Source organism: Oncorhynchus mykiss, chromosome 22 (genome assembly GCF_013265735.2).
Source record: "Oncorhynchus mykiss isolate Arlee chromosome 22, USDA_OmykA_1.1, whole genome shotgun sequence".
Classification (NCBI taxonomy): Eukaryota; Metazoa; Chordata; class Actinopteri; order Salmoniformes; family Salmonidae; genus Oncorhynchus; species Oncorhynchus mykiss.
The window spans coordinates 1,785,317-1,812,782 of record NC_048586.1 but is presented as its reverse complement, the minus strand read 5'-3'; the positions used below and the strand labels follow the sequence as shown (position 1 = coordinate 1,812,782).

General features: G+C 42.7%; 1 protein-coding gene across 3 annotated transcripts in view; it reads right to left on the bottom strand.

The window, feature by feature from the left end:
• The window catches only part of dachd (dachshund d), a 334,285-nt gene that overhangs the window by 124,975 nt on the left and 181,844 nt on the right, over window positions 1–27,466 (bottom strand). For all 3 annotated transcript variants that reach the window (XM_036958501.1, XM_036958503.1, XM_036958502.1), the window contains exons 2-3: window positions 24,630–24,745; window positions 11,499–11,651 (exon numbers count right to left, since the gene is read on the bottom strand). In XM_036958501.1, coding sequence (XP_036814396.1) covers window positions 11,499–11,651; window positions 24,630–24,745 — 269 coding nt within the window. The remainder of the gene's footprint in view (window positions 1–11,498; window positions 11,652–24,629; window positions 24,746–27,466) is intronic.

Below are 27,466 nucleotides of genomic sequence, written 5' to 3'. Positions count from 1 at the left end.
ATAGAGCACTGTCAGAGTGACCATTGGGTTCTTGGTCACCTCAAATCCTGCAGGGCCAGACAAGTCCCCCTGCTTAAGCCAGAACATGTCCAGTCTTGGCAAGTCGGTTAGGACATTTGTGCATGCCACAAGTAATTTTTCCAACAATTGTTTACAAATAGATTATTTAACTTATAATTCACTGTATCACAATTCCAGTGGGTCAGAAGTTGACATACACTAAGTTGACTGTGGCTTTAAACAGCTTGGAAAATTCCAGAAATGGCTTTAGCAATGGCTTTAGAAGCTTCTGATAGGCTAATTGACATCATTTGAGTCAATTGGAGGTGTACCTGTGGATGTATTTCAAGGCCTACCTTCAAACTCAGTGCCTCTTTGCTTGACATCATGGGAAAATCAAAAGAAATCAGCCAAGACCTCACAAAAAAATTGTAGACCTCCTCAAGTCTGGCTCATCCTTGGGAGAAATTTCCAAACACCCGAAGGTACCACGTTCATCTGTACAAACAATAGTACGCAAGTATAAACACCATGGGACCATGCAGCCGTCATACCACTCAGGAAGGAGACGTGTTCTGTCTCCTAGAGATGAACGTACTTTAGTGCGAAAAGTGCAAATCAATCCCAAAACAACAGCAAAGGACCTTGTGAAGATGCTGGAGGAAACAGGTACAAAAGTATCTATATTCACAGTAAAACGAGTATTATATCGACATAACCTGAAAGGCCGCTCAGCAAGAAAGAAGCCACTGTTCCAAAACATTAAAAAAGCCAGACTACGGTTTGCAACTGCACATGGGGACAAAGATCTTACTTCTTGGAGAAATGTCCTCTGGTCTGATGAAACAGAAATAGAACTGTTTGGTCATAATGACCGTCGTTATGGTTGGAAGAAAAAGGGGGAGCCTTGCAAGCCGAAGAACACCATCACAACCGTGAGGCACGGGGGTGGCAGCATCATGTTGTGGGGATGCTTAGCTGCAGGGGGGACTGGTGCACTTCACAAAATAGATTGATTCATGAGGAAGGCAAACTATGTGGATATATTGAAGCAACATCTCAAGACATCAGTCAGAAAGATATAGCTTGGTTGCAAATGGGTCTTCCAAATGGACAATGACCCCAAGCATAATTCCAAAGTGGTGGCAAAATGGCTTAAGGACAACAAAGTCACGGTATTGGAGTGGCCATCACAAAGCCCTGACCTCAATCCTATAGAAAATGTGTGGGCAGAACTGAAAATAGCATGTGTGAGCAAGGAGGCCTAGAAACCTGACTCAGTTACACCAGCTCTGTCAGGAGGAATGGGCCAAAATACACCCTACTTATTGTGGGAAGCTTGTGGAAGACTACCCAAAATGTTTGACCCAAGGCAATGCTACCAAATACAAATTGAGTGTATGTAAACTTCTGACCCACTGGGAATGTGATGAAAGAAATAAATGCTTAAATAAATAATTCTCTCAAATATTATTCTGACATTTCACATTCTTAAAATAAAGTGGTGATCCTAAATAACCTAAAACAGGGAAATCTTACTTGGATTAAATGTCAGGAATTGTGAAAAACTGAGTTTAAATGTACTTGGCTAAGGTGTATGTAAACCTCCGACTTCAACTGTAGATTGCATTTGGATCACTGTTACAGTGCTAATTAGGCTGTTACTGGATTCGTTCTGACATTTCTTGATTTCTTGTTGTTCTTTCTGTTTTCTTGTTCTATAAATGTATTATTTGTGTACCTGTTTGACATTACTGCATTTTTAGGAGCTAGTAACGTAAGCATTTTGCTGCAACTTCTATAACATATGCTAAACTGTGTACGCAACAAATACATTTTGGTTTGATTCAGCAGGCTGTTTATCCAACTGAAAGGCCTAGTGCCCCACATGCTCTACCTGGGTCTGTGATCTGTAATTGTGTCATTTCCTGAAAGCCACAAGAACAATCCACATTGTACACATCGAGAGGGCCTCTGAACCCCCTTTGAAACCAACACATACCACCTCATTCGAAAGACTGCCACAGAGAATCAAAGAGAGTGAGAGACAAACTGTTTGTCTAATCAGAGAACAAGCGCTCTCTCTCTCTCTCTCTCTCTGATGTGGGGGAGAGAAACTTTAGCCTGTTCCATTGACGTCAACACAAAGACGCAAAGCAATCCTACTCCACCAACAGAACAAGGTGTCCTTCACTCCCTGTCTCAGCCTCTGTCTCTACCTCTGGCTTTGTCTGCCTCTGTAAATTCTTCTGCTTCTGTTTTTAGCTCTGTCTCTGTCTCTGGTTCGTCCTCTGCCTGTGACTGCCTCTGTGTCTGCCTCTGTGTCTGCCTCTGTGTCTGCCTCTGTGTCTGCCTCTGCCCCTCCCTTTGTTTCTGTCCCTGCCTCTGCCTCTAATGCTACCTCTATCTGTCTCTGCTTTGCCTCTGACTTGTATGCCGGTATCTGCTGCTCTGTCTCTGCCACTGTCTCTGCTTTTGTCTGAAACTATTAGTAGTAGTATTACGTATTTCAATAGTTACAATGTCATTATCACTATCAACCCTTTTGAAAATCTATGAACTCGCTCTCTTTAAAAGAGAACATTAATTCACTTCCTCATCAGCACTGTCCTGTAAGCACTGCTCTAATGCCCAGCAGTGTAAGCATTAGCTTGAGCAGTATCATCAACAAGGGCCTGAGTGCTGAGAGTGGAGCAGATTATATTGCAAACATGAGCAAAATGTTTATGCTCTTCATGGCATGTGTCAAATGAGTTGTTGTAATTCAAATCAAATCAAAATGTATTAGTCACATGCGCCAAATACAACAGGTAGAGCATAGACCTTACAGTGCAATGCTTAATTAAGAGCCACTAACCAACAATCCAGTTTTAAAAAATACAAATAAGAATAAGAAATATTAAAGAGCAGCAGTAAAATAACAATAGCAAGACAATATACGGGGGGGGGGGGGGGGGGGGGGGGGCCTTCCTCTGACACTGCCTGGTATAGAGGTCCTGGATGGCAGGAGGCTTGACCCCAGTGATGTACTGGGCCGTACGCACTACCCTCTGCAGGGCCTTGTGGTCGGCGGCCGAGCAGTTGCCATATACCAGGTAGTGAAGCAACCAGTCAGGTAACTCTCGATGGTGTAGCTGTAGAACCTTTTGAGGATCTGAGGACCCATGCCAAATCTTTTCAGTCTCCTTCAGGGTGAAAAGGTTTTATCGTACCCTCTTCAAGCCTCTCTTGTTGTCCTTGGACCATGTTAGGTCGTTGGTGATGTGGACACCAAGGAACTTGAAGCTTTCAACCTGCTTCACCACAGCCTCATCGATGAGAATGGGGTCGTGCTCGGTCATATTTATCCTGTAGTCCACAATCATCTCCTTTGTCTTGATCACATTGAGGGAGAGGTTGTTGTCCTGGCACCACACTGCCAGGTCTCTGACCTCCTCCCCATAGGTTGTATCGTCGTTGTTGGTGATCAGGCCAACCACTGTTGTATCATCGGCAAACTTAATGATTGTGTTGGAGTCGTGCCTGGCCATGTAGTCATGAGTGAACAGGGAGTACATGAGGGGACTGAGCACACACCCCTGAGGGGCCCCTGTGTTGAGGATCAGCGTGGCAGATGTGTTGAAACCTACCCTTACCACCTGGGGGTGGCCCGTCAGGAAGTCCAGGATCCAGTTGCAGAAAGAGATTAGTCCAAGGGTCCATAGCTTAATGATGAGCTTTGAGGGCACTATGGTGTTGAACGCTGAGCTGTTGTCAATTTATTTTTATATTTGTTTTACCTTTATTTAACTAGCAAGTCAGTTAAGAACACATTCTTATTTTCAATGATGGCCTTGGAACAGTGGATTAACTGCCTTGTTCTGGGGCAGACTGACAGATTTTTACCTCGTCTTGGAACCTTTCGGTTACTCGTTCAACGCTATAACCACTTGGCTACCTGTCACCCCAATGAAAAGCATTCTCACAGGTATTCCTATTGTCCAGGTGGGAAAGGGCAGTGTGGAGTGCAATAGAGATAGCATAATCTGTGGATCTTTTAGGGAGGTATGCAAATTGGAGTGGGTCTAGGGTTTCTGGGATAATGGTGTTGATGGTGTTGATGTGAGCCATGCCAGCCTTTCAAAGCACTTCATGGCTACAGACGTGAGTGCTACGGGTTGGTAGTCATTTAGGCATGTTACTTTAGTGTTCTTGGGCACAGGGACTATGGATGTCTGCTTGAAACATGTTAGTATTACAGACTCGGACAGGGAGAGGTTGAAAAGGTCAGTGAAGACACATGCCAGTTGGTCAGCACATGCTCGGAGTACACATCCTGGTAATCCGTCTGGCAGGCTCGTGTCACTGGGCAGCTCTCGGCTGTCTAGTCCGTAATGGTTTGCAAGTCCTGCATATCAGACGAGCGTCAGAGCCGGTGAAGTACGATTCGATCTTTGTCCTGTACTGACGCCTTGCCTTTTGATGGTTCTTTGGTGGGCATAGAGGGATTTCTCAGCTTCCGGGTTAGTGTCCCGCTCTTTGAAAGCGGCAGCTTTATCCTTTAGCTCAGTGCGGATGTTGCCTGTAATCCATTACTTCTGGTTGGGGTATGTGCGTACGGTCACTGTGGCGACGACATCATAGATGCACTTTTCGATGAAGCAAGTGACTTTAATTTATTTATTTATTTATTTAACCTTTATTTAAACAGGTAGGCTAGTTGAGAACAAGGTCTCATTTACAACTGCGACCTGGCCAAGATAAAGCATAGCAGTGTGAACAGACAACAACACAGATGGAGTAAACAATAGACAAGTCAATAACACAGTATAATTTTTTTTTTATTAAAAAAGGAGTCTATATACATTGTGTGCAAAAGGCATGAGGAGGTAGACACATAATTACAATTTTAGCAGATTAACACTGGAGTGATAAATGATCAGATGGTCATGTGCAGGTAGAGATACTGGTGTGCAAAAGAGCAGGAAAGTAAATAAATAAAAACAGTATGGGCATGAGGTAGGTAAATTGGGTGGGCTATTTACCGATGGACTATGTACAGCTGCAGCGATCGGTTAGCTGCTCAGATAGCAGATGTTTAAAGTTGGTGAGGGAGATAAAAGTCTCCAACTTCAAAGATTTTTGCAATTCGTTCCAGTCACAGGCAGCAGAGAACTGGAAGGAAAGGCGGCCAAATGAGGTGTTGGCTTTAGAGATGATCAGTGAGATACACCTGCTGGAGCGCGTTCTACGGGTGGGTGTTGCCATCGTGACCAGTGAACTGAGATAAGGCGGAGCTTTACCTAGCATGGACTTGTAGATGACCTGGAGCCAGTGGGTCTGGCGACGAATATGTAGCGAGGGCCAGCCGACTAGAACATACAAGTCGCGGGGTGGGTGGTATAAGGTGCTTTAGTAACAAAGCAGATGGCACTGTGATAAACTGCATCCAGTTTGCTGAGTAGAGTATTGGAAGCCATTTTGTAGATGACATCGCCGAAGTCGAGGATCGGTAGGATAGTCAGTTTCAATAGGGTAAGTTTGGCGGCGTGACTAATGTGGTGTACTCCTCAATGCCATCGGAAGAATCCCGTAGCATATTCCAGTCTGTGCTAGCAAAACAGTCCTGTGGTTTAGCATCTGCTTCATCTGACCACTTTTTTATTGATCTAGTCATTGGTGCTTCCTGCTTTAGTTTTTGCTTGTAAGCAGGTATCTGGAGGATATGATTATGGTCAGATTTGCCAAATTTGAGGGCGAGGTAGAGCTTTGTATGTGTCCCTGTGTGTGGAGTAAAGGTGGTCCAGAGTTTTTCTTCCCTCTGGTTGCACATTTAACATGCTGACAGAAATTTGGTAAAAATGGATTTAAGTTTCCCTGTATTAAAGTTCTCGGCCACTACGAGCTCCACCTCTGGGTGGGCATTTTCCTGTTTGCTTATGGCAGAATACAGCTCATTCAGTGCGGTCTTAGTGCCAGCATCTGTCTGTGGTGGTATGTAGACAGCTACGAAAAATACAGATGAAAACTCTCTAGGTATATAGTGTGGTCCACAGCTTATCATGAGATACTCTACCTCAGATGAGCAAAACCTCGAGACTTCCTTAGATATTGTGCACCAGCCTTTATTTACATAAATACATAGTTAGCCGCCCCTTGTCTTACCAGATGCCGCTGTACTATCCTCCTATACAGCGTATAACCAGCCAGCTGTTATGTTGATAATGTGGTCATTTAGCCACGACTCCGTGAAGCAAGAGATACAACAGTTTTGAATGTCCCGTTGGTAGTTTAATCTTCCGCAGTACGTCATCAATTTTATTTTCCAAAGATTATTTTCGGTCATAAGGACGGTAACAGCAACATTATGTACAAAATAAGTAAAAAAATAAGTAAAAAAAGGCAAAGAAACAAACAAAAAAACACAATTGGTTAGGAATAAAACGTCAGCTTTGTTCTCTGGCGCCATATTAATTCTACAATGGAATAGGTTACTTTTTTGTTTTAACGCAATTCGTTTCCTTTCAGTAAAAGAGATCCCTTCACAAACATGACTACTTAACGCAATACATTTCCTTTCAGTAAAAGAGATCCCTTGACAAGTTCATTTAACCGGGTAAGTATCTGAGGAGAAATTCCATTTGATAATAGCTGACCCTTCCTGGTCTATTCAAACAAACCTTTATGTACAACTACCAATTTAAACATCGATGGAATGTTGCTTTTTCCTTTTAAATGTTGAAGAAACTTTGGCTTTCTCTTTTTAAACATTGCTTAAATGTTGCTCTCTTTCCCTGGCCCATCTGAGAGTATACTAACTGCATAATGTTGAAGGAACATCGAAGGAATGTTGCTTTCCCTTTTTAAACATGCTCTCTCTCCGCAGTCCATCTGAACAGACTATACTATACTACTGTAGGCCATAACATTAAAGGAATGTTGTGTTCCTTTTTAAACATGCTCTCTCTCCACAGTCCATCTGAACAGACTATACTATACTACTGTAGGCCATAACATTAAAGGAATGTTGTGTTCCTTTTTAAACATGCTCTCTCTCCACAGTCCATCTGAACAGACTATACTATACTACTGTAGGCCATAACATTAAAGGAATGTTGTGTTTCTTTCATAAATGTTGGTTAAATATGAATTTCTCTCTCTGTGGCCCATCTAAAGAGACTTTACTAGGGCCATATATATCCTGCTGATTATCTAGATCAATGGTTCTCAAACTCTGTCCTTAGGGACCCCCGGACGTTTCACAATGATGTTGTAGCCCTCAACTAGCTCACCTGATTCACATAATGAGTTGACCAGTTGAATTGAGTGTACTAGCTGTGGAATAGATCAAACACCAGGAATGTCTGGGGGTCCCCTAGGAGAGGATTGAGAACCACTGATTAAGATGACTTCGGCTGGACACCCTGTCACACAAGACTGGCCGAAATAAACAAGACATTTCTGCAACACCCAGTAATCAATATCAGGATGGCTTCAGTACCAAACATCATTTTTATCAGCAACGAAACAAAGCATTCATACAAATCATAAATCTGAGAGCGATTTAAATCCGGGGAGAGTAAGCGAGAGGGGGAAGAAGGAGAGAAAGAGAGAGAGGGAGACGGGTATAGAAAGAGAGAAATAGATAGAGAGAGAGAGAGAATGTCTGTCTCCCTGCCTAGCCCCTAATGATTTATTTTCTACATTTCCGCGAGCGAGAGATTTGTCCATACACAGTGACAGGTCACCTTCAAATGCCAGTGGCAGACTGTTCATCACCATGCACACAAGCATCTCATCGCTGTGAGTAAATATTAAAGGAAAATAATCCAATTGATTGTGGATGGGGCCGAGAGGCGTCCCCGCCATATATTTCACTCAGGGAGCTAATGCCGTGGCCCGCGTATCCACACCAACACACACATATGCATGCGGATCCACACTCATGCATACACACACACAGACATGTACATGCGCACACACACACACACACACACAAATAAACACAGACATGTACACGCGCACACACACACACACACATACAAATAAACACAGACATGTACACGCGCACACACACACACACACACACACACACACACACACACACACACACACACAAATAAACACAGACAGGTACACGCGCACACACAAATAAACACAGACACGTACACACACACACACACACACACACACACACAGACATGTACACGCGCACACACCACTGCTCCCTTCAACAGAATGATGATTCTTCAAGGAGTGCGATCTTATGTGTGGCTGGCAGGCCATGTGCTCAAGGTTTCAGTTTATACTGTAAAAAGATAAAACAGTTTCTTATTAACTCCATTGTCATTCTTATTAGCTCTTATTTGCATTTGTCTTGATTTTGGTAACCGCGTGGCCTTGTTTTCTCATTTGTCGTTGTCTTTCTTTTTATTGGTCTATTCTCGTGGATTGATGACTTTAGAGCTCATGCAAAAAGTATGAAAGCAGATCGGCAATCCTTTAAGTAGACCACAACAAATATTTAGGATACTCAATAAGTGACAACAAACACACAAATATATAAAGACAACTTTATCCCATTTCAACGACATGAAAGCAGATCTAATGAAATGGAACAATCTTCCCATAAGTCTTACAGGTAGAATAAACCAGCATGGCTCCCAATGTTTTTACATGTATTCTGGGTAATAGCAATACCCCACCGAAGACATTCTTTAAAAAAGTATACTCAGTCACCATAACAGACATTTGACATCTTCCTAAGTCTGAGGGTGGTTTTAACCTTCCAGATCTGGAATTGAATAAACACGCTACCCAAGGCTTTTACCTATGTAGTTAAATGCACTAAAGAGGAACAATGGTTACATACTGAAGATGCTCATCCCCAGAATCTTTTTACGTTTCTGTTTTCACAGGATAAAGCTAAGAATATTAACAACTTCATAGTTAAAAACAATATAACAATATGGAAGTAAATGAAACGGACTCAACAAGAACCAATATCACTCCCTAAAAAACACAACCTTATGGAACAATCCTTGGATAGCTTTTCACAATTCACTGGTAAATTGGTCCAGATGGAAAACTAAAGGCATAGAAACTGTAAATAATTTGGGAAACGGAAATACATTTATTTCCATGGCAGAATTAATACGTCATTTTGGACTGACCAATGTAGATGGAGGGAAAGTTGGAGCATAACTAACGAAATTACAGTTCATTAAAAGTTATGCTTAACCCAGTATAAGCTAACGTATAGAATGTATTATACAGGAGACACAATTCACAAATTCTACAGCACAACGGCAGAGTCATGTCATAAGTGTAAAACACATAATGACTCAATAATCCATGCTTTCAGGGAACGCTATAAAGTCTGGAAGTCGTGGGCGGAGCTAGAACGTTGGGTGTCAGAAGTATTCTAACGTAAACTTATTTTAAATCCATCATTCTGCATATTTCAAGACATGACATAGGAGTGACATAGTGAGTTACCCAGTGGACTGGACAATTCTCTTCTCATCACTCATCTTGAAAACAGGTATACTAAAAACCTGGAAATCAATCAGCCAATATTAACACATTGGAAAATATGATTTCAATGTTGAAACTGCGTGGGCTACGGAGAGAAACAAAATGGTGAAGTTTCAGGCCATGTAGTGGAAAGTGATGTGGGCACTGGAGATGGGGGGGGTGTGTGATGTAATTGATGTTTGTATGATGTTGTCATTTGTATGTGTATGTTTTGTATTGTTTAAAAAATATCAAATAAAACCGTACAACATTTTTTTTTTAAGTATTGTGCTTCTTTGTTCATACTGCTTAGTACTTCTGTCGAAATGTATTCATGAATCGAGACACTTAGCAAGAGTAAGTGAATCGAAAACACTATTTAGCGAATCAAAGCTTTAGGGATTACATGGATCCTATAATTTGTAATGGGCTCATAATAATTCATCACTATATTATCATTTTCCACAGTACACTAAGTGGCTCGGTGGCAATATTAGCTAAATCTGTCTGTATTTCTGGGCTAATAATTAATTGAAATGGCACATATTGAAAAAGCAATGATTAAATTAAAGAAATTAGAGACTGAGTTAATGGCTAATAGCTTTGGGATACAGTGTTTATGGATTAAATAGTAGTATTTAACAACCTCTATGTTGTTTTTAGATGGGATTTTACAGTGCAGTAGAGACAGAATGTACCATTGCATTACAAAGACTTAGACAATGTGTTTAGATCTATATTCAAATGCACAACAATTGTACAAATAAATAAATAAAAGGAAAACAAAAAATAGTTTGTAGATGTTTCAACTGGACCTGCATTCTCTGAACTACCTACATTGGGCTCCACACTTGCAAGAATAGTTATGTTGGGACTCCAGAACCTTAGCTTGACAGCTACTGTACGGGTGCATTGATTCTTGGAGTGGCGAATGTACAGCATTGTTTCAACACGAGCTGTATGTAGATGAGATCTGCAAACTCTGATCCTCGCCTTGCTTATGCGTGTGTGTGTGTGTGTGTGTGTGTGTGTGTGTGTGTGTGTGTGTGTGTCTGTGTCTGTGCGTCTGCATATGTATTCATACCTGCATTGACATCTGGATGCATGTCTTTGTGTGAGTGTGTCTGTGTGTGTGTGTGTGTGTCTGTCTCTGTGTGTGTGTCTCTGTGTGTGTGTGTGTGTGTGTGTGTGTGCATATGTATTCATACCTGCATTGATATCTGGATGCATGTCTTTGTGTGTGTGTGTGTGTGTGTGTCTGTGTGTGTGTGTGTGTGTGTGTGTGTGTGTGTGTGTGTGTGTGTCTCTGTGTGTGGTGTGTGTGTGTGTGTGTGTGTGTGTGTGTGTGTGTGTGTGTGTGTGTGTGTGTGTGTGTGTGTGTGTGTGTGTGTGTGTGTGTGTGTGTGTGTGTGTGTGTGTGTCTGTGTCTGTGTCTGTGCGTCTGCATATGTATTCATACCTGCATTGATATCTGGATGCATGTCTTTGTGTGTGTGTGTGTGTGTGTGTGTCTCCGTCTGTGTGTGTGTGTGTGTGTGTGTGTGTCTCCGTCTGTGTGTGTGTGTGTGTGTGTGTGTGTGTGTCTCCGTCTGTGTGTGTGTGTGTGTGTGTGTGTGTGTGTCTCCGTCTGTGTGTGTGTGTGTGTATGTGTGTCTCTCTGTGTGTGTGTGTGTGTGTGTGTGTGTGTGTGTGTGTGTGTGTGTGTGTGTGTGTGTGTGTGTGTGTGTGTGTGTGTGTGTGTCTGTGTGTGTCTGTGTGTGTGTGTGTGTATGTGTGTCTCTCTGTGTGTGTGTGTGTGTGTGTGTGTGTGTGTGTGTGTGTGTGTGTGTGTGTGTGTGTGTGTGGTGTGTGTGTGTGTGTGTGTGTGTGTGTGTGTGTCTGTGTGTGTGTCTGTGCGTCTGCATATGTATTCATACCTGCATTGATATCTGGATGCATGTCTTTGTGTGAGTGTTCATGTGCACTTGCATCTGTGTGTATGAAGGTCACACTGACTGACTCACCCACGCTGGAGCTGAGATCTCCGTTCTCGCCATCGGCCCCATGCTGGTTGGCGTTGCTGTGGTAGCTGCTCATCACCTCCAGCTTGATCTTCTTCACCTTCATGGCCTCGGCGATGGCCGCGTTGGCAGCTGCCGCCGCCGCTGCTGTCAGCCCTGGACACCCCGCACCAGAGAGAACAGGACACAGTTAGATACACACTTAGAATGCTATACTTCGTGGGTCTAGAACGAGGGGCGGCGGCATCTTTTTTAAAGGCTTTTAAAAAGGTTTTATATTAAACATCGTGTGAATGATCTTAGGAATTATTCACACATAATGAACAACAAGCATTTACAAATATACATTTATTATGGAACTTTATCATAAAGTGTTCGGGCAATTTGCTGTGTACAAATGATTATAATCATGTTCAAGGCCCCGACCATCCACTCGGACCATGGCTGAATCTAGTTGCCTATTCCTGGTCTAGAGGTTAGAGCATCTTCCTACAGCACATATACATACACCTGTGTACCCCAGTCCCACTGCCATTCTGTCACACACTTCTTGTTACTCTTCTGTCTGTATCCTACAGTATCACGAAATGTGTACGCATCAAAAGAAAGGGCATCATACAAATATAACCTGAAGACCTTCTACATGTGTTGTCGGAGCGTCAAAGAGATAAGAGAACTATTCATGCATGCATACAGCATATTACATACTGAATATGTACAGTACATACATCAAGAATACAACTGTACACACACTACCGTTCAAAAGTTTGGGGTCACTTAGAAATGTCCTTGTTTTTGAAAGAAAATCAATTTTTTTGTACAATTAAAACAACATCAAATTGATCAGAAATACAGTGTAGACATTGTTAATGTTGTAAATGACTATTGTAGCTGAATCCCACAAATGCTGATGCTTCAGATACTCAACTAGTCTAAAGAAGGACAGTTTTATTGATTCTTTAATCAGGATAATAGTTTTCAGCTGTGCTAACATAATTGCAAAAGGGTTTTCTAATGATCAATTAGCATTTTAAAATGATAAACTTGGATTGGCTAACACAACGTGCCATTGGAACACAGGAGTGATGGTTGCTGATAACGGGCCTCTGTACGCCTATGTAGATATTCCATTAAACATCTACCATTTCCAGCTACAATAGTCATTTACAACATTAACAATGTAGACACTGTATTTCTGATCAATTTGATGTTATTTTAATGGACAAAAAAATGTGCTTTTCTTTCAAACACAAGGACATTTCTAAGTGACCACAAACTTTTCAACAGTAGTGTCTATATGTTTAATTACAAACTTATTATATACTGTATTAAAACATAAATACTTGAACGGAAAACATGTTGGCGTAGCACAAAATACCAGTCCCATGTTCTATGAGAGGAGCATTTCATGCTGCTGACAACATCACAACGTTACTGTGTAACTCTACGCAGCCTGTTCCCCCACTGGCTGGTAGACATCTTATGACATGAAATAGCTTTACAGCAGGTTACCAAGTAGACGAGATGTTGTTTTGTACATGTGATTGCTATGAACGTGTTGCTGGCTCTCTCTCTCCCAACTAACACTGTATTGACGTCACTGTGTGCTTTGATAGGAACAGATGAATTCAGGAAAACATATATGCGATGGCATGCCATTATTTCTGCTTATGGGCGGGGGGTTGTTGTATGTGCGTGGAAGTGTGTGTTTGTGTGTGTGTGTGTGTGTGTGTGGGGGGGGGGGGGGGGGGGGGGGGTATGCGTGTGTACAGTGCCTTCAGAAAGTATTCATATCCCTTATCACTTATTCCACATTTTGTTGTTGTTTTTAGTTTTTAATTTAACCTTTATTTAACCAGGTAGGCTAGTTGAGAACACCTTTATTTAACCAGGTAGGCTAGTTGAGAACACCTTTATTTAACCAGGTAGGCTAGTTGAGAACACCTTTATTTAACCAGGTAGGCTAGTTGAGAACACCTTTATTTAACCAGGTAGGCTAGTTGAGAACACCTTTATTTAACCAGGTAGGCTAGTTGAGAAAGAGTTCTCATTTACAACTGCGACCTGGCCAAGATAAAACATAGCAGTGTGAACAGACAACAACACAGAGTTACACATGGAGTAAACAATAAACAAGTCAATAACACAGTAGAAAAAAAGGAGTCTACATACAGTGTGTACAAAAGGCATGAGGAGGTAGGCAATAAATAGGCCATAGGAGCGAATAATTACAATTTAGTAATGAATGATCAGATGGTCATGTGCAGGTTGAGATACTGGTGTGCAAAAGAGCAGAAAAGTAAATAAATAAAAACAGTATGGGGATGAGGTAGGTGAATTGGGTGGGTTATTTACAGATGGACTATGTACAGCTGCAGCGATTGGTTAGCTGCTCATATAGCAGATGTTTAAAGTTGGTGAGGGAAATAAAAGTCTCCAACTTCAGCGATTTTTGCAATTCGTTCCAGTCACAGGCAGCAGAGTACTGGAACGAAAGGCGGCCAAATGAGGTGTTGGCTTTAGGGATGATCAGTGAGATACACCTGCTGGAGCGCGTGCTACGGGTGGGTGTTGCCATCGTGACCAGTGAACTGAGATAAGGCGGAGCTTTACCTAGCATGGACTTGTAGATGACCTGGAGCCAGTGGGTCTGGCGACGAATATGTAGCGAGGGCCAGCCGACTAGAGCATACAGGTCACAGTGGTGGGTGGTATAAGGTGCTTTAGTAACAGAACGGATGGCACTGTGATAAACTGCATCTAGTTTGCTGAGTAGAGTATTGGAAGCTATTTTGTAGTTTTACTATGGTAAGTTTGGCGGCGTGAGTGAAGGAGGCTTTGTTGCGAAATAGAAAACCGACTCTAGATTTGATTTTGGATTGGAGATGTTTGATATGAGTCTGGAAGGAGAGTTTACAGTCTAGCCAGACGCCTAGGTACTTATAGATGTCCACATATTCTAGATCGGAACCATCCAGGGTGGTGATGCTAGTCGGGCGTGTGGGTGCAGGCAGCGAACGGTTGAAAAGCATGCATTTGGTTTTACTAGCGTTTAAGAGCAGTAGGAGGCCACGGAAGGAGTGTGTTAGAGCTTGAATTGTAAATTGATTATTGATACACACAATGACAAAGTGTATTTTGATTCTGTACAGGCTTCCTTTTTTTCACGTTGTCATTTAGGTTAGTATTGTGGAGTAACTACAATGTTGTTGATCCATCCTCATGTTTATCCTATCACAGCCATTAAACTTTGCAACTGTTTTCAAGTCACCATTGGCCTCATGGTGAATTCCCTGAGCGGTTTCCTTCCTCTCCGGTAACTGAGTTAGGAAGGACTCCTGTATCTTTGTAGTGACTGGGTGTACTGATACACCATCCAAAGTGTGATGAATAACTTCACCATGCTCAAAGGGATATTCAGTGCCTGCTATTGTTTTGACCCATCTACCAATAGGTGCCTTTCTTACTTAAGTATTACTTAAGGGGTATCTGTACTTTACTTTACTATTAATATGATAACTATTATTATAACTTGTACTACATTCCTAAAGAAAATAATGTACTTTTTACTCCTTACGTTTTCCCTGACACCCAAAAGTACCGGAAAATTGTCTAATTCATGTACTTATCAAGAGAACAACCCTGGTCATCCCTACTGCACCTGATCTGGTAGACTCACTAAACACTTAGTTTGTGAATTTTGTCTGAGTGTTGAACTGTGCCCCTGGCTATCCGTACATTAAAAAAGCAAGAACATTGTGCTGTCTGGTTTGCTTAATATAAAGACATTTAAAAATATATATATACACTTTAACTTTTGATACTTAACTATATTTAAAACCAAATATTTTTAGACTTTTACTCAAGTAGTATTTTACTGGGTGACTTTCACTTTTACTTGAGTCATTTTCTATGAATTAATCTTTACTTTTACTCAAGTAAGACAATTGGGTACTTTATGGGTACAATTATCTGGACCTTCCAGATAATTGTATGTGTTGGGTACAGAGATGCGATAGTAATTTAAAAAGCATTTTAAACACGACTACTGCACAAAGAGTCAGTCAAAACAACGTATTATGGGACTTGCAAACAGGATGTGTGTTTTTGAATAATGTGGAAATGGAGCAAGTACAGGTGATTGAACTGCTAGGTGTAAACTCCCTGGAATGCAAACTGTCATGGTCAAAACATATACATGCAACGGTAGCTAAGACGGGGGGATAGGTCCTTCTGTGATAAAGCGTTTCTGCATTTCTATAAACAAACAAGTCTTATAAGCCCTAGTTTTGTTGGACTACTGCCCAGTTATATGGTCAAGTGCCACAAAGAGGGAAATAGGCAAATGACAGTTGGCCGACAACAGAGCAGCATGGCTAGCCCTTTGACGCAGGAACAAATACTTGAGGATATTGGAAACCCTCTGGCCGAGTCGTGAAGAGAAGTTGTGAAAGATGAGTGTGGGGGTAGGCATGGTTTCAATGTCCGGCACATCATGTCTCATTACCACATTGTAAAGGGTGAAGTATGCAGCTGGTCCAAAAGGTAGGTGGCACACCACCAGGCCATCTGGCTGTCCTCTGGTTTCATGAACAATGACCAGGTCTGTAACACTGTTGGCTTTACAGGCTTGTATCAGAGCATTGATCTCATGACCTCCTCTACTCCACAGAGAGCTAATAGCAATGACATGCAATCATGTCAATCTCTCCTGGCTCAAAATACTGCAAAACTATGTGTTGGGCAGACAACACCACCCTCTGGAGAGCCCTGCGGTTGTGGTCGGTGCAGTTGCCGTACCAGGCGGCGATACAGCCTGACAGGATGCTCTTGATTGTGAATCTGTAAAAGTTTGTGAGGGTCTTAGGGGCCAAGCCACATTTCTTCAGCCTCCTGAGGTTGAAGAGGCACTGTTGCACCTTCTTCACCACACTGTCTGTGTGGGTGGACCATTTCAGTTTGTCAGTGATGTGAACGCCGAGGAACTTGAAGCTTCCACCTTCTCCACTGCGGTTCCGTCGATGTGGATAGACACGTGCTGCCTTTGCTGTTTCCTGAAGTCCACAATCAGCTCCTTTGTTTTGTTGACGTTGAGGGAGAGGTTATTTTCCTGGCACCAATCTGACAGGGCTCTCACCACCTCCCTGTAGGCTGTCTTGTCACTGTTGTGGTGAACAGGGAGTACAGGAGGGGGCTGAGCACGCACACTTGTGGGGCCCCTGTGTTGAGGATCAGCAAAGTGGAGGTGTTGTTTCCTACCTTCTCCAAGTCCAGGACCCAGTTGCACAGGTCGGGGTCCAGACCCAGGGCCCCGAGCTTAATGGTGAACTTGGAGGTTACTATGGTCACACAGCTAATTTAGGATTTTGCAATATATTTTGCAATAGAAACAGTGTTATACAGAAAGAACAAAGGCTCATCAACAAATTTCACCTACGTAAAGGGCCAGGGCGAAACAAAATCTATGAGAGCATTATTTATTTAAATACCCTGTAACCAAATTCGGATATAGTTAACAAAACAGGACTTGAGTACAGTTTTCCACATTCAATGATGCAGATATCACTGAGATGAAAAGGGTGCAACCTAGGTCCATGAGACCATGAGACCAGAAGGGTAAAGGAAAACAGTTGTATGAAGGAAACAGTTTATAAAGGAAATGGTCTGTAGCTAACATTTACAGTTGAAGTCGGAAGTTTACATACACTTACAGTAGGTTGGAGTCGTTTTTCAACCACTCCACAAATTTGTTGTTAACAAACTATAGTCTTGGCAAGTCGGTTAGGAGCAATTTCCAAACGCATGAAGGTACCACTTTCATCTGTACAAACAATAGTACCCAAATATAAACACCATGGGACCACACAGACATCATACCGCTCAGGAAGGAGACGTGTTCTGTCTCCTAGAGATGAACGTACTTTGGTGTGAAAAGTGAAAATCAATCACAGAACAACAGCAAAGGACCTTGTGAAGATGCTGGAGGAAGCAGGCACAAAAGTATCTATATCCACAGTAAAACGAATCCTGTAACGACATAACTTGAAAGGCCACTCAGCAAGGAAGAAGCCACTGCTCCAAAACCGCCATAAAAAAGCCATAAAAATGTCCTCTGGTTTGATGAAACAAAAATAGAACTGTTTGGCCATGATGACCATTGTTATGTTTGGAGGAAAAAGGGGAACGCTTGCAAGCCGAAGAACACCATCCCAACTGTGAAGCACTGGGGTGGCAGCATCATGCTGTGGGGGTGCTTAGCTGCAGGAGGGACTGGTGCACTTCACAAAAGAGATGGCATCATGAGGTAGGAAAATTACGTGGATATATTGAAGCAACATCTCAAGACATCAGTCAGGAAGTTAAAGCTTGGTCGCAAATGGGTCTTCCAAATGGACAATGACTCCAAGGATACTTCCAAAGTTGTGGCAAAATGGCTTAAAACCTCTCTGGGATATGTGGGACACAAAATGGCTTAAGGATAACAAAGTGAAGGTATTGGAGTGGCCATCACAAAGCCCTGACCTCAATCCTATGGAAAATTTGTGGGCAGAACTGAAAAAGTGAGACTCAGTTACCTGCCTAGAAACCTGACTCCGCCCTTGCTGTCTCTTCCTGGCCGGTTCCCCTCTCTCCACTGGAATGCTCTGTCTCTAACTCTATTACAGGCCCCCAAGGTAAGTTGGTGGTTGAAGATATCCCTCTCTTTAACTCTCCAAGTTAAACAATTTAAAGGCAATGCTATCAAATACTAATTGAGTGTATGTAAACTTCTGACCCACTGGGAATGTGATGAAGGAAATAAAAGCTGAAATAAATCATCCTCTACTATTATTCTGACATTTCCCATTCTTAAAATAAAGTGGTGATCCTAACTGACCTTGGATTAAATGTCAGGAATTGTGAAAAACTGAGTTTAAATGTACTTGGCTAAGGTGTATGTAAACTTCCGACTTCAACTGTAGATACTACATTCCATTAAATAGCAGTTCAACCAAAACGTTGAGGTAAAATGGTCTGCCGCTGAACGATTTAAAAAAAATCTGTCCTGAAACAAACAGTGTACATACGGAATTTGGTTGACATGTAGACTCTTGACAGGACAAGCCAACATATGAGTCTATCTTAGCTGTCACATTTCAGAGGCGTGACTCGAGAGCAGCTATTAGCTGTGTGACGTAAGTACAAGGAGAGGCAGAAATGGAACATGTACCTCTAATTCACAACACACACACATAAATGTACACACACTAAACTCCTCTCTCAAGCAGCAGATATGCAGATGGCAATAGCCACTCTGAGCCACTGACATGGAGGTGCATATCATTTACAGCCTTGTTTGCATCTTAAAATATATTGGGACCATATTGACAAACAGTACACATCTTGTCACTGAGGTCCCTCTCATTTGCACTGGCTGCTCTGCTGTTCCATATGCATAGAAACGACACACACACACACACACACACACATACACACACACACACACACACACACACACACACACACACACAGAGAGGCTTGGTAAGAAGGTGATACTTCTCTCCACATAATAAATGTGGCCACTGCCCAGCCTGAAGGTCACCTTTAATTTCTGTCTAATGGCTGAGAGTCAACTGTTTTCCAAATGAGACGTATGCAGAGCAGACTACAGAGTAAATATTGAAATCACCTCCGGGGCTGTTGCTAAAATAAATTCCTCCACAAATCAGGTGCAGCTCCAAGGACTGTTAGAGTTCAGCATATCTCTGATGCATTGTGATGTACGCATTTGGAATGTATCTTTCACCCACAGTGTAGTACTGACGTACACTGAGTATACCAAATATTCAGAACACCTTCCTCATATTGAGTTGACCCCCCCCATTTGCCCTCAGAACAGCCTACATTCTTCGGGGCATAGGTTCTAGGAGGTGTCGAAAGCGTTCCACAGGGATGCTGGCCCATGTTGACTCCAAAGCTTCACACAGTTATGTCAAGTTGGCTGGATGTCCTATGAGTGGTGGGCCTTTCTTGATACACATGGGAAACTGTTGAGCGTGGAAAAACCCAGCAGGATTACAGTTCTTGACACAAACTGGTGGGCCTGGCACCTATACCCTGTTCAAAGGCACTTAAAACTTTTGTCTTGCCCATTCATCCTCTGAATACCACACATACACAATTGTCTCAAGACTTAAAATCCTTCTTTAACTTGTCTCCTCCCCTTCATGTACACTGACTGAGGTGGATTTAACAAGTGACATCCATAAGGGATCATAGCTTTCACCTGGATTCACCTGGTCAGTATATGTCATGGAAAGAGCAGTTGTTCCTAATGTTTTGTCTACTCAGTGATTATTGTGAATAAAAAATATGATCAAATCATCAGCGATATAATCCATTGTGATGTTGAGAGAAATTACTGAAAGGCGTGTCTGCCAAGAGACACTTTTTGGCAGAACATTTTACAAGTTTTACAAAAACTGGCAAATTTACCAAGATCTGCCAAGAGGCGGATCTAAACGGACTTGGTCTCATTTGAGGCAGATGGTTTCAAACAGGTAGATTATCCTCTTTATCATTTTCAATCCATCACACTGTCCACCCACCCACCCCGACCCCCCTCCTTCCGACCCCCACACTATCTTCATAGAACATGTGACAGACTCTATAAATCGAAACCTTTGTTCCTATAATTGTTTCATTTCAGCTGATCAATTGTCACTTTCTCATACAGCAACTCGCACCCACCTAACACTCAATCTAATAAGGAGGTATCAAGATCTCCAAACTATTAAAATGACTGGACGTCTAAATGTCGAACGGCCCACCCCACTCCCTACTCCTAATCTGGATTCATTACTATGTAAACAAAATGATCCCGACATCATGGATTCTAAATGTCGAACGGCCCATCCCACTCCCGACTCCTAATCTGCATTCATTACTATGTAAACAAAATGATCCCGACATCATGGATTCTAAATGTCGAACGGCCCATCCCACTCCCGACTCCTAATCTGCATTCATTACTATGCAAACAAAATGATCCCGACATCATGGATTCTAAATGTCGAACGGCCCATCCCACTCCCTACTCCTAATCTGGATTCATTACTATGTAAACAAAATGATCCCGACATCATGGATTCTAAATGTCGAACGGCCCATCCCACTCCCGACTCCTAATCTGCATTCATTACTATGCAAACAAAATGATCCCGACATCATGGATTCTAAATGTCGAACGGCCCATCCCACTCCCGACTCCTAATCTGCATTCATTACTATGTAAACAAAATGATCCCGACATCATGGATTCTAAATGTCGAACGGCCCATCCCACTCCCGACTCCTAATCTGCATTCATTACTATGTAAACAAAATGATCCCGACATCATGGATTCTAAATGTCGAACGGCCCATCCCACTCCCGACTCCTAATCTGCATTCATTACTATGTAAACAAAATGATCCCGACATCATGGATTCTAAATGTCGAACGGCCCATCCCACTCCCGACTCCTAATCTGCATTCATTACTATGTAAACAAAATGATCCCGACATCATGGATTCTAAATGTCGAACGGCCCATCCCACTCCCGACTCCTAATCTGGATTCATTACTATGTAAACAAAATGATCCCGACATCATGGATTCTAAATGATGAACGGCCCATCCCACTCCCTACTCCTAATCTGCATTCATTACTTTGCAAACAAAATGATCCCGACATCATGGATTCCTTCAAAGTCACCTTTGAAAATTCAGACAGCCAGACTCATCTCATAGACACACACAGAGACAATCCTCTTTGGCCACAAACAAACAGCACAACAGGGTCATGTTCATTAGGGCAGGCAACGTTTGAAAAAAATCATTAACAGGAAAGACAAAATGTGTGCTTCTCATTGGACCAGGTAGTCAGTCCATCGCTGCTTCAGTCCATTTCCTTTCATTTGGTGCATAATGCACATGATCCAGTGTTGCGTTGTACAGAGTCGGCCACACCACACCAGCTGGAAGAAAAATGGCATTTTGCTGAGCGCCGCCCCATTTCAACAAATGGAGAATATCACGGAAGGAGAGTTGGAAAACGGGGAATAACGGTGACGAGGTCTTGATAGTAGCCCTCGAAGCAGCTGTCATATTAAATAATAATGAAGCGTCTATTAATATGCAAAGGAAGTGGCAGCCTCGACTGGCTGAATGCTGCCATGCCTCTGCATATTGTCAGGATCTTCATCGTTAATTAACATGCGAAGCTGCCCATAACCTGCCCCCAATGTCAGAACATTTCTCTCTTACAACAAACGCCCACCCTGATGCCACAGCCCTCCGTAACACCAGCGTGCGCAATTCAATTACATAAAATCAGTATTAACTCCTCATCGGTACACAAAAGAAAGATGGAATTTTGCAGCTCTTTTGCCCTTCTCTCTATAGAAAGGCAGTGCTTTATCTACTGTGTAATGTCAATTTATTTGTATCTGGAGGGCACCCACACCCACATGAACACGCACAAACTCCAGAGTGGCGCAGCGGTCTAAGGCACTGCATCTCCGTGCTAGAGGCGTCACGACATACCCTGGTTTGATCCCGGGCTGTATCACAACCGGTCGTAATCGGGAGTCCCGTAGGGCGGAGCACAATTGGCCCAGCGTTGTCTGGGTTAGGCGAGGGTTTGGCCAGGGGTAGGCCGTCATTGCAAATAAGAATGTGTTCTTAACTGACTTGCCTGGTTAAATAAAGGTTAAAAAATAAATACAAAAACGTGCACACAAAAGCACGCACGCACGCACGCACACACGCACGCACACACACACACACACACCGACTCACACACACACACACGCACACACACACACACACACCGACTCACACACACACACACACACACACACACACACACACACACACACACCGACTCACAAACTCACCTACTCACACACACGCAACTACACACACACACAAATACATAAAGGGTGTTTCATTAAATGGAAACCACAGCAAGCGGCACTGGTGTAAGGTGCAAAACATACACATATCAAGAATGTCTCTCACATAAAAATTCTCTCAAAAGATGAGTGCCTGATTCATTGGGAGGAAAGCATACATTCAAACTTTCGCAAAACATCAAAAGTGCCCATTTTCAAAGATTGGTTGAACAATCTCTGTCAACCTTTGAAAAGCTTGCTGTGGGAAATTAAAACAAACAAACCACCGCCCCAAACAAGACGTATATTACAGTGAGTGGAGTTTCCATGCATTAGTTATGGCACTTCACTTAAAGCCCCCAGGCAGCCATGGGAGATTAGGTTATTGGGTGATTTGCCGGATTTGGTGCAATGCATCATGGGGTGAATTTTCCGGGCTCGTTTTTGTTAATTGGAGTCACCTGCTCGGCGAAGACGGGGGGACTGGGTAGTCAGCGGAGAGATCGATGGGGAACTTCATTTGTAAATCTAACATCAGGAGCAACAATTACATGCCACTGTGTACAAAACATGTTATTTTATTCTCTCTTTTTTTGCTGCACGTATTAACGACGCAGTGTGTGTTATCCGTTACCCAGTACATGGAATAACCAAATATTTGGCTAATGCTTTTTAAAGGGGATCCATTGGTTTTGAAGCCGTTTTGGTGCTGGGGGGAGTATGACGTGCCACCTGCCATAACCATTCACGACAGTGTGCAATGTGTCAGTTTTGTGATGGATCGATTAATGTGTTTGGACACATACACGAACGTGTGTTCCATTGCTAGTAAAATAAAATACGTATGATCTATATGATCACGTTGCATCATTTTGAAGTGTAAATTGTGGTAACTTTGTTACGAACTTGTCCTTAAATATGTACAATAATCAATCCACAGAAGCCAGTTAGGGAGAAAGTTCAGCCATCTTGGCTTTTGCAGCCACAAACAGAAAGGCAGTTGCACCAAAAAAAAAACAACTCTATTACTTTATCTCTCTCCCCTGAATACCCTGACTAAATGTCAAGATCATAGACTCCCTCCAGGCTTAAAGGGGAGGGATATCAAAAGGCTGTTCTGTTGCTTTATGTTCCACTAAATAAAACCATGGCTTTCTCATCTTTGCTGTTCCAAATAGCCTTTGAGTCCAAACAAGACACATGGAGTCTGTGACATCACCACACTCCCAGAGTTCAATGCTGGGCGTTGATCTGTGAGCCTCCATTATTAAGGACGTAGCCAATTTGTGTCTGCTATTGAATTTGAAACACTTCTCAGATGCATGTTTTTATTCTGGCTTTGAAAGAAAGAGATGAGACAATGTGTACGTATGTAAGGCAGGAAGCTTTTCAGAACTACTCGAGTGCAGCAAAATCTTGGAGGCAAACTTGTAAGGTTGCGGAGAAAACATAGCAAATGATATGCACTGTAGTTGTCAGGGTTTCTTTCTGCTTGGTTTAATATAGCAAAAATAAGAGTAAAGAAAACCCTAATCACGGTACAATATTAGTAAAGAAGGAAAAAGGAAAATAAATATGTAAATCAGAGCACTTACATCAAAGCCGTCACAATGCAACCAGCCACAAACAGAACAAAAGCATTAGCTGCAATAAGACTCGCCCGGGGGCGCATTTGGGAACAAACGGTTGTTGTTGATTCTTGTGGTGATAAAGCTTGCTTTAGCATCAACCATGCCTATGTACATACACCAGTGGAGTGGAATTAATCACACTAATTAGAATGCTCTCAAGGCGAAACGCAACATCTACTGAAAATAATCAGAGAGAAAAGGATGCCACTACAATTTATTGGACTGGCATCTCCCTCGGTCTCTCTCTCTCTCTCTCTCTCTCTCTCTCTCGCTCTTTCTCTCTTTCTCTGAGTTTAGGATCAGTTTTGTGTAAAAGAGTTGAAATGAGCGACTGGTAGTGGTGTGTTTGCATGTGTCACTTCGCTCTGCTTGCCTTTAAGAGGACAGATTAGAGGGAGGCGGGGAGTGCTGTGGGGATGTTGAGGGTATGGAGGATTGTTTCAGTGGCAAGAGTGTGTTTGTGTGTAAACACTTAGTGTGTGTGTAAGAGTACAAATGTGTGTGTGTGTATATATACATGCAGCATATGCAAACGCATGTGCTTATGTATATGCCTGTCTGTTTGTGTGTAACTACAGTACACACCTGAGGATGGGAATGTTCCAGGGGACATGAGGCCGGGGACAGAGTGTGGCATGATGTGTGGGTTCTCTGGTGATGTCACACTCTGGCTCCTCTTAGGAGGTCTGCCCGGTCTGGAGCTGGAGGAGACAGAAGAGAAAAGGATTTAACTTTTGATGTCTTCTATTGAGACTTACCTAAAAAACACCACAATACCCTTCTGTGAAACCTCTCCCACTCCACCCTAAAAAAGTCCAAGAGAATGATGGAAAGGGAGGATTTAAGAGGGACGGGATAAGCAGGTGTAGACCGGGGGAGATGAGAGAGACAAGAGGGGATGAGTAAAGGAGAGATTGGCAAGTGAAAGAGGGTGAAAAAGAGAGATGTTGCAGATAAAGATGACAGGTGGGAGGAAGAGGCAACAAGGATAACAACTGAGATGAAGAAGAGATATAGAGATTAGGGAGATAGAGAAATACATGCAGAAATAAAGAGGGATGAGAGATGGAGGAGTGGGGATGAGAGTGAGAGGGGGAGAAAGAGAGGGTGTGAGGTGTTAACATTTTGGACCACTCCAGGATGTCTTTCCATTCCAGAAAGCCAACACTTTTTTTTTTTTTTTACCTTTATTTAACCAGGCAAGTCAGTTAAGAACAAATTCTTATTTTCAATGACGGCCTGGGAACAGTGGGGTTAACTGCCTGTTCAAGGGCAGAACGACAGATTTGTACCTTGTCAGCTTGGGGGTTTGAACTTGCAACCTTCCGGTTACTAGCCCAACGCTCTAACCACTAGGCTACCCAGTACCCTGGTACTGTAAATAAATTCCCTTTTCAAGGACAGTAGCTATCTGCCACTCCAACATAATAGACTTCCCATAACTAATTAGAGTACATGCTGAATTCCTTTGCTTTATGGAAGATCAACCACTTTTGTATTCAGAATTCATCGGCCAAACCTTGTTACCTGCTCCCATGTATTATTATCTCAGCACACTATTTGAATTCCCTCGTTTGCATATACTAAAACTTAGCCATCGCCTCTGCATTCTGGCAGCCCTCTCAGCCTGGAAATTACATGTTAACCTGTTATAATTATTGCAGTCAGGCCACACTATTGATTTATGGGACTTTGAAAAAAAAAATGCATGTGTAGTTCTGGTAATGAATGATATTTTAAGGTTCTTCAGGAAATTAAAAGCCACTGGCTGCCTTGGGAAATGTTCCTCTGGCTTGATTTAATGCGACGCCGTAGCTTGGAGGTGGTGGAGAGACGAGGTGATTTGGTGATTCAGACCTGTTGGACGTTTCTGATGGGCCCCCTTTAATTACTGCAAACGAGATGGGGCACAGACTTGGAAGTGATAAATGACTCCTCTGGCTTACTGTTGTAGAAGCAGAAAAAGCCTTCAGAGCTGATGTTCCCTGGGTATGTATATCCCCCATATCTTACTCAGTCACTTATTAATAAGTATCACAATCGATATCTACTCTAGTTGGATTAGTTATAGTTACAAAAAGCCTATGGGGTTGAATCGTAATAATATGTGACTTGTTTCAGGAAACTAGGCGTATGTCACAAGTCACGACTTTACAGGAAAGACAATTGAATGTTTATTAGATTTTCTTCTCAAAATGTGTTTTTTGGCAGAAATGCCTTCTGGAACATTTGAACTTTCATGTGCCTTAACAACAAACATGTAGGCCATCTGTAAATACAAAGAAAGTTAGTAAATTACGAGTCTAGTTGGTTTAGCCACAGAAGAAGCCAGGAACCTTCCCTCTAGCCATGATTGGCTGAGATAATGAGGGGCTGGATATGCTGAGAGATGATTTTCAGATTGTTCTGCGGTGCAGCATCTTGTGTCTATAAAATGAACTGTTCGTTATGTGTAATCCTTTCTACTGCAGTTTTTTTCTGAAATATATCACGTTAGCCATGGAGAACTGCAAATATGTTGCTACTGCTCTCAATAACATTGCTGCCCTGAATTTATCAGGCGCTATCGACAAAGGTCAGAGGGAAAAGGCTGTGATGGACTAATTTCAGGAGGACTATTCTTATGGCATTGCACACGGTCAACTCCCTAGATTATATGCATAGAGGCAGGTCCCTAGTAGGGAAGCCAGACCGTCTGGCCTGGATGCAGGAGGTTGATGGCACAATCATAGGGAATGTGAGGAGGTTGTTTGCTGGCCCTTTATTTGCTGAAGGCCTGACCCAAATCCCAGTAATCCCGAGGTACGCAGGAAAGATCAGGCTTGTAACTCCCAGCCAGAGGAACACTAGAGTTGGAAGTCTTCAGACGAGCAGGACCGGAAAGGTCTTGAGATTTGCTGGCAGGTGAATTGGCATGAAAGATTCCATCCCAGAACTCTTCCTGAAGGCCAGTCAATCTGAGGATTATGGGTGGAAAGCCACGGATGTCCAAGAACCAGGGGAAGTTCAGAGTGCACCAGATGAAACTGGATAAGCTCCACATGGTCATCCAAAACTCGTAGCTGAATAGGCATGGTGAGTTGCTTCACCTTCCCAGACCCTAGGGGTTGACCATCCAGTGCAGTGACCGACAACAGAGTGTCCAGTTTAGTGACTGGCAGCTTCTGTTGGCGAGCTAATGTGCGATCCAGAAAACAGCCGGTAGCCCCAGAGTCTATAAAAGCAGAAATGTCCAACTGCCCATTGTCCCACTGCATGTTGGCTGGAAGCAAGGTGCATGCCGTGTCGGCAGCTGGAGACTGTATCTGACTCGCTGGTATTCTCCCAATTACTGACGAGTCAAACCCGTTCTCCCGTCAGCTCGGGACAGGAGGCCCGGAAATTTCCGGACTGTCCACAGTATTGGCAACGTTGCTCGTTAA